The 8,711-nt window shown below is 44.3% G+C and overlaps 1 protein-coding gene across 1 annotated transcript; it reads left to right on the plus strand.

Annotated features, from left to right (window-relative positions):
• The first annotated feature begins 6,206 nt into the window (after positions 1 to 6,206).
• On the plus strand, positions 6,207 to 7,703 carry LOC119306525 (polygalacturonase ADPG2-like). The gene has a single exon (XM_037582718.1). The coding sequence runs from the start codon at positions 6,324 to 6,326 to the stop codon at positions 7,554 to 7,556; it is 1,233 nt and encodes a 410-aa protein (XP_037438615.1). The 5' UTR covers positions 6,207 to 6,323; the 3' UTR covers positions 7,557 to 7,703.
• Positions 7,704 to 8,711: the final 1,008 nt, after the last annotated feature.

The following is an 8,711-nucleotide window of genomic DNA, read 5'->3' on the forward strand; positions in this document are numbered from 1 at the left end:
AGCCCCGCCCCGCGCCGTCACCGCTCGCGCGCCCTGCCCAGCCCGCCCGCGCCGTGCCCCGATCGACGTCGCGCCGCCTCGACGCCGTCGCCGCCCCGCTCCGCAGCTCGCCGTCGCCTTCGCCGTCGTCGTCGCCAGCCGTACGTGAGCACCTCGCCGTCGCCTTCGCCGGCCGTCACCGTCATTTTTTTGTTAGATTTAATTAGATTTTTTTGTTAAGTTAGATGTGTAGTAATTTAGATATATGTAATTCATAGATTTTGTTGTTAGATTAGATTTTTTTTGGTTAGATTAGATGTGTAGTAATTAATTTGTTTATATTACGTTAGATTTTTTTGTTAGGTTAATTAGATTTTTTTGTTAGATTAGATGTGTGTAGTAATTTAGATATGTAGTTCATAGATTTTTTTGTTAAATTAGTTTTTTTTGTTAGATTAGATGTGTAGTAATTAATTTATTTATATTATGTTAGATTTTTTTGTTAGATTAATTAGATTTTTTTGTTAGATTAGATGTGTGTAGTAATTTAGATATGTAGTTCATAGTTTTTTTGTGTTAGATTAGATGTATAGTAATTAATTTGTTTATATTATGTTAGATTTTTTTGTTAACTTAATTAGATTTTTTTGTTAGATTAGATGTGTAGTAATTTTGATATGTAGTTCATAGATTTTTTTTGTTAGATTAGATTTTTTTTGTTAGATTAGATGTGTAGTATTTAGAAAAAGAAAAAAAATAAGAAGTAGTTTATATATAGTTGAACTAGCTAGTTGATTTAATAAACTAATTTATTTTACTATATATAGAAGTAGTTTGTTTTTAGTAAGTACTCCTTATTTATTTATAGTAAGTGCTTAGTAGTTGAACTAGATAGTTGATTTAATTAATAAAACTACTTTTATTTAACTATATATAGAAGTAGTTGCCGCATCGACGTCGGCGATGCCTATCCCGCATCCTCGTCGTCGCCGACTCGGCGGTGGAGGCCTGCTTGATCAGGGCCATGTTCGGGACTGGGCTCCGCCGGGCTGGTATTGGGAGGTGCTACCTTCCGGGGGACGTAGGTTGGTGAGGAGGCAGCCCGTTGTTGACCCGATCCTTGTTTGGTGGCGGTCGCATGGGCCAGTGACTGTGGTGAGGCATCCGGACACCGCGGAGGTGGTACGTCACCATGTCAGCGAGGAGGACGAGCACGTCCGTCTCTACATGGTTGCATTGGAGGGCAGATTCGACAATACCTGGCAGGTTCTTCAGGGATCTCACTGGAGCTATGATCTTGTGATGGTTCCTTATCTTTGGGTGTCCACCGCTCGCGTCGATACCCGTCGGGCGCTACGGTTCTAGTTGTATTAGTGATAATATTCGATGATGTACGGACACCAAGAGATGATGTACTTTTGCTTATAATTATTGAATGCATGCTAATTTGAATACTATACTTTATTCTATGATTTGGTTTTGCTTATTTTATGATTTGGTTTTGCTTATTGAATGCTCATATTGGATAAGTTCTCCTTCATTCCCGTGTGCTAGACAATTTGATATAATAATGCATTCGGGAATGAAAGGAGGAGCTACGTACATCGATCATCGATAGTCAACCCGTGATTAATAATAATGATCTAGTTTAATATTTGAATTATGAACGTAGGCCGGAAATGTCGTACTCATCGGACGACGAAAACCGCCCGGGGGAGTGCAACTGGTGCCACGACGACCGAGGTATCTGCGACAGGTTCATTGTGCTGAACGAAGATCGTCGCTTCAGCATTAAGCTCGAGGAGACCTTCGATGTTCATACGGTACGCAACCGACGATAATAGTTTTTTTTCGTAATTACTCATGACTTCAACTATTTTAATCATGACAATATTTTTCATCTTTTCCAATTCGACTAGCTTATCCCATGCTTTGCAAGATGCTATGTCTTGGAGAGGATGGGTTTTGAAGACCATGAAAGTTTCGAAACCAAAAAAATTATCCTAAGTACCCATCATGGTGTGGATTTTCAAGTAAAACTCTACAATGCTCAGAGTGTAACCCATTTTGGTTGCAAAAATTGGGAAGCACTTTGCAAGATGTATGGTTTTGATGAGGGTATGCTTGCTACCATGGATCTTGGTGATCCTACAATCGAGCAAGAGAGACCTACGATTTTCGTCCTTGTGGATACACCTCCAATTCTTCCCCCATGTGAGCTTAACATAGTTATTAAGTAATTTATATTGTTTATTTCAAAATAGTTGACAACTTATTCTCCATTGACAGCTTATTTTCATTCTTCAAAGAATGTGCGGAAGATGGTAAACAGAACCTACTACACCGAAGGCTCCGAACTAACTTATCAGGAGAAAAATCATCTGGTCGCATTTTGTACTGATCTTGAGAATTACAATGTCTACAATCGAACTCCTCAACATTATGGTCAATATGTGCCACTAGTGCACGTGTTGAACTACGGTAACTACCATGGAGATACCCTGGTAAGATTTTTGTACGATTACAATATCCGTGCATCTTTTTGCACACTTCTAAAACTAGTACATCATATCATTGCTAACTACGAAGTTATTACTATGTTTTTCAACAGATAATCCCGAATGATTGTGTGCCTCATCTAATGTATACACACGGTAGCCTTCATGTTTTGAACATACAACCAGGTCGTCCTACGAATCTCAACTGTCCATACCGGGTTTCTAAAATAAGTGGAGACATGAGAATCAAAGAATGGAAAAAATGTATGGACAGTCGTAAGGAGCTTCTTGGAAGCAACATTCAGCGAAGGGCAAAAATTGGAGACAGGATGATCGCCATTCTTCATAATGGAGAGTCAGGGTCTATATTGTTTTATGCTATTTTACTTTAAGGGTGTTTAGGTCCTACCTGATACTGATGATCATGTGTTAAGAACAATTATGTAGGGTTGGGTTCGATGACTATGAGGATGATGATCGTATGACTTATTATTAATAACGAGTAGAAGTTGTATGATGATGCATGATTAGTAGGACCAGTACTTGTTATTATATATGCTGATGTATGCGAGCATGCATGAGTTATTATATCAGCGGGTAAAATGAACATATATAGCAGCAACGTTGGTAAACCAAGGACGAAGATATAAGAGAGGACACTTCTCTCTATTAGCTAGCTAATATAACAACCTAAAAATAACCCCCAAAACCCCTAAGCAGTCAATTTCTAAAAAAAAGTCACCAACCGGGACCAAAGGCCCCCTGACTGGGCTCGGCGCACAGAGCCACGTGGAGGCACATTAGTCCCGGTTCTAGTTTGAACCGGGACTAATTGGTGAAGGTATTAGTAACGGCCCATTAGTCCCGGTTCATGAACCGGGACTAAAGGCCCTCACGAACCGGGACTATTAGGTGTTTTTCTACTAGTGGTGTGTGTGTGTTTGGGTGTTGTGTTGTATGGTAGGGATGTATGAGGGTCGTTCTTTTCATATATAAAGCGGGGCGAAAGCCTTTTTGGTAAAGTCCAACTTAATATAAAGCCATAAGTGATTTTTTTATATAATTATGCAAAACAATATCTATTCATCTTCAATTATGGTAGTACAACGAACACCGAAAATAATAAAAATTATATTCAAATCCGTAGACCATCTACCGACCCTACAAACACTGAAGCGAGCTGAAGGCGCACCGTCATCATCGACCCTCCATTATCACATGTTTTGTTTATAATTATGCTATTTATATTCAATCAATATCTCACAACTATACAATAGAAAATACAATAAATCATGTGTGTGTGTGTGTGTGTGTGTGTGTGTGTGTGTGTGTGTGTGTGTGTTCGATTTCAGTTATTTTAATTTGAATATTTATCCAGACAACCCAATCGATCAGTGAATATACTGTAACCAATTTCTGTAGCAACCTACGGTGTATAATCCAATTACTCATACAGTTATTACTCACAAGTATCCTTCAACTCTTTCAATCTGAAGTCATTCTTGCCTCACGCTGTTGCGTATGAGCTTTTCGTTGTACTGCATTCCATGTTCTTATTACACAAGAAATAAATAAATAAACACGTCCCTAGCTGGGCACCTCTCTGCTGCGACATTAACTATTTCGTGCATGAGTACCTAGAGCCAGGGCTCCCCCTCCTCCTTTTCCTCCTCCAAGAAAGAAAGTTAGGGTTCGTGCCTCTCGCCGGCACCGGCGCAGGTCCGCCTCGTCTCCGGTGGCCCTACGGCCATGGAGGCGCGGTGGATCCTGGCAAGGGCCGGCGGAAGGGCTCCGTTTTAGTCGTTTTTTATAATCTTGTTAGGGTTTGTGTCCTATTCAGGAAGGCGAGACGGCGACGGCTCCATGAAGATGGAATAAAGATCTCCCCGCCTAGCCCCCGTTCCGGCGGTGCGTCTAGCATCGTTGGTGGGCGTGTGAAGGTATGTCACCGGCAGATCTATCTTTGGTGGATTTGCTCGGATCTCGTCGTTGTTCGTCCACGTTCGTGTGTCTTCGGTTTGGATCCTTTCGATCTACGTTATTTTTCATCGGCGGCGGTTGCTGTTCTGGGGTGCTGGTCCTATGGGGCCTTAGCAAGACGACTTTCCGACTGTCTACTACAACAAGTTGTGCCCAGTTCCGGCGATGGAGGGGCGATGACGGCGGCGCGCCTTCGGCTCGCTTCGGTGCTTGTAGTCATCGCTAGGTGGTCTACGAATCTGGATGTAATTTTTATTTCTGGTATTCGTTGTACTGCCATGATTGAAGATGAATAGACTGGAAGTTTTTTCGCAAAAAAAAAACTATTTCATGCATGAAATGTCAAAAGAAAACATTTTTTTTCCAATCGGGCTTTCACCCCTCTCCATTAATTGCTCAGCAAAAATATAACCGAGTCTTACACCATACTTACCACACAAAAAATATATTTATAAATACATAAAAGGATGGAGATGGTTACCTCACAGAAGTCTTTCTTTAGCTCCATTGCATGTCATAAAAATTATACCATTGAAAACCTCTTATACTCCAAAAAAGAGATTAGGGTCTCTCTACCTCCCACCGGCACCACCGCTGGTCCGTCTCGTCTCCGGTGGCCTTAGGGCCATGGGGGCGGGGTGGATCCCGGCCCTTGCCGGCAAGAGGGCTCCGTTTTTATATGTTTCTTCAATTTTTGTTGGGGTTTATTTCCTGCTTAGGAAGACGAGATAGCGGCGGCTCCCTGAAGATGAAATAAGGTTCTCCCTGCCTAGCCCCCATCCTGGTGGCGCATCTAGCATCATCAATGGACGTGTGGAGGTGTGTCTTTGGTGGATCTGCTCGGATCTGGTCATCGTTCGTCTATGTTCGTTTGGCTTCAGGTTGGATCCTTCCAATATACGCTCTTCATCAGCGGCGGTTGTTGTTCTGGTGTGCTGGTTCTATGGGGCCTTAGGACGACGACTTCCCGACTGTCTACTACAGTAATTTTTCCCCGGCTCCGGCGAGGAAGGGGCGATGATAGGCGTTCGGCTACTTTCAGTGCTTGTAGTGATCGCTAGGTCGTCTACGGATCTAGATGTAATTTTTATTATTTCTGATGTTCCTTGTACTGCCATTGTTGAAAATGAATAGATCAGTAGTTTTCTCAACAACTACAAAAACCTTTAGAATAAATCAAACATTATACTTTTTGTGGCACATATTTTATAGTATTTCGTTAGTCAAATATATAGATGGTCAATGTTTGATGTATTATACGGTTGGGCCTAATAAATCCGGACGGAGTGAGTACTATTGTATGTAACAGCACTAGACCTGGTACGGTGATACCTTTGGGACAACGCAAGGGGGCCTTCCGAACCATGGATATATACCCCGCAAAAGAAAAAGAACCATGGATATATCCAAGTTCGCGTGGGCACTACGTACAGGGGAGTTGGGTATATACGTGAAGATTCAGATTTTTGTCGTGCAAATCCTGCGAGTCGGACAAATGTGGCATGTTTATCTCCTTTGTTGCCAAGCGGCCATGCACAACACCTGGCTGAACCGTTCGTGCACGCAGTCAGCACGGGTGATGGATGGACGTGCGTTTGCAGCTCTGCGTACTCCACAACACATGCATCCACGCCTAACTCTTGCCAAGCTAACTAAACTGGCTTCTCCATCACAAGCAACACATGCATGCCGCCTATAAATACTCCTCGCCGGCGGCACTTGGTCTCCATCGGCTTCATCACTTGTACGCTTCTCTTAGCGACTCCTACTCCTACGACCAAACTCCACGCTACAAACCAGGCCACGTACGTACAGTGCCATCCAATCTTCACTCTTGCGTTTCCCCTTTGTCTCTAGCTGCTTCACATGGCGTCGTTCATGGCGGCCGTTCTGGTCCTGCTGCTCTTGGCATCCAGTGCACGGGCGAGCGAGGCCGACCCGGCGCCCGCTGAGACTCAGCAGAATGTCTTCATCGTCGACAACTACGGTGCACGTGGCGACGGGAAGCACGACGACGCGCAGCCGCTCGCCAAGGCGTGGAACGCGGCGTGTTCCTCCTCCCGGCCGGCCGTGCTGCTCGTTCCCGAGGGCAAGACCTACCTGCTCAGCTCCGTCACCCTCTCTGGCCCATGCAAATCCAGCGTCGTCTTCATGCTCAAAGGCACGCTGGTGGCTCCTCGGAGCAGGTCGGCGTGGAGCCAGAACGACACAAGTCGCTGGATCCTGATCCAAGGCGTCACCGGACTCACCGTCTCCGGTGGCGGCACGATCAACGGCAACGGCGACGTCTGGTGGACCAACTCATGCAAGGTCAACAAGGCTCTGCCGTGCACCAAGGCGCCGACGGCCCTCACGTTTCACCAGTGCAACAATCTGCAGGTGGAGAACCTTAAGCTAGTAAACAGCCAGCAGATCCATCTCTCGGTCGAGGACTGCAGCGGCGTGCAGTTGGCCCGCCTGTCCATCACGGCGCCCGGCACCAGCCCCAACACCGACGGCATCCACATCACCCGCAGCAAAGATGTGCAAGCCAAAGATTGTGTCATCAAGACCGGGGACGACTGCGTCTCCATCGAGAATGGAACCCACAATCTTTTTGTCAGTAAAGTTGTTTGTGGTCCGGGGCATGGAATTAGCATCGGGAGCTTAGGAGATGACAACTCCAGAGCCGAGGTCTCTGGCATCACAATCGACTCGGTGCAACTATACGGCACCACCAATGGTGCCCGGATCAAGACATGGCAGGGAGGGAGCGGGTATGCCAAGGGCATCACGTTCCAGAACATGGTCATGGACAACGTGCAAAACCCCATTATCATTGACCAGAACTACTGCGACTCCGCCAAGCCATGCAATAGAGGTAAGGGATCTGCTGTGGAGGTCAGCAATGTCGTCTTCAAGAACATTAGAGGGACAACCGTCTCCAAGGATGCCATCAAGCTGAGCTGCAGCGATACCATCTCATGCTCCAACATCGTCTTGGAGAATATCGACCTGAAAATAGAAGGCGGCAAGGGTGACACAGAAAGCACTTGCCGGAATGCAAAATGGCAAGAATCAGGAACCGTTGTTCCACAACCCTGCCAATTCCAAAACTAGATAGGAGCCTGTAGAAATTGACAGGTTCTTGTTGTATCCTGTAGAAATACAGTTGTATCAAAACTAGAATATTGTACAAAAGAAAAATCATATACTTGTGCATACATAATGCAAACTACGTACTCTCTCGTATGTTTTACTAGAACATTATTGTAAATTCTCCCATATAAAGGAAGTTGGTATGCAAACATATATAGGAAAATATGCCATGAAAAAATTACATGCCTCGCGGAAATTAGCAAAAAGAAATACATATGACCAAATAAATAAAAGTAAGAAAACAGGTGATTTGTTTGTAGTGAAACAAAACAGAGTGAAGACTATGAGAACGCACATGAACTTCATTGTTGTCAAGAGAGGAGGGACTTGATGAAGTATCGAAGATGGAACTTGTATTCATAGTACGCAACTTCAACATGATGTGTTAGGAAGGTGTCTACTACAAGTACTACAAGTCCTAGTACGTACCACATGGCATCAATCTCAAAAGGAGATGGACCAAGATGGCCTTCAGGAAGAGAAATTTCTACAATTGTGACGAGCTCGATCATTTCATCACAAATTGCCCCATCAAGAAAGAAGGCAGTTCAGACAAGTTAAACAAGAAGGACAAGAAAGTGACAAGCCATGGAAACTTGAGGCCACGGCTCGCCGCTCGCTAGGTTGGGCTTGTTGACGTACAAGTAGATTACACTGGCATCAACTGAAAAAACTTATCACGTAGACAAGGAATTGTTGCAATAATAAATCACGAGATTATCACTAGAAGCACATACCCACAATAGAACTAATGCCGATGTAGCGCATTGGTGTGCGTGTACGTAGTCATACTCTATTATGCTCTGCATGTTTCCCTCGAGCGACCATTTGAGCACCGCACCTACAACGCCTCCAAGGTATCCAAAAGTTTGAGAATCAACACCACTCATGTTGCATAATAGACCCGAATAGGGCAACTTTGGGCAAGGGAGGAATGGTGATTGGGTTTCGGGAATTTAAATTGGCTAACCCTAAAACGACGATTGGACCTTCTTCTTATAAAGTCATCCCCACAACGGGCTTCTACGTTGTAACGAAAAAAGACTTCTACATTGGAATCCCATAAGGACTTAATGCCCACTTTGATTCAGCTCCTAATCTTAATAAGGCTCAAGC

This window comes from Triticum dicoccoides, chromosome 5B (genome assembly GCF_002162155.2).
Source record: "Triticum dicoccoides isolate Atlit2015 ecotype Zavitan chromosome 5B, WEW_v2.0, whole genome shotgun sequence".
Taxonomy (NCBI): domain Eukaryota; kingdom Viridiplantae; phylum Streptophyta; class Magnoliopsida; order Poales; family Poaceae; genus Triticum; species Triticum dicoccoides.

Coding starts and splice junctions, on each gene's coding strand:
- LOC119306525 (XM_037582718.1), top strand. CDS start 6,324: ATGGCGTCGTTCATGGCGGCCGTTCTGGTCCTGCTGCTCTTGGCATCC.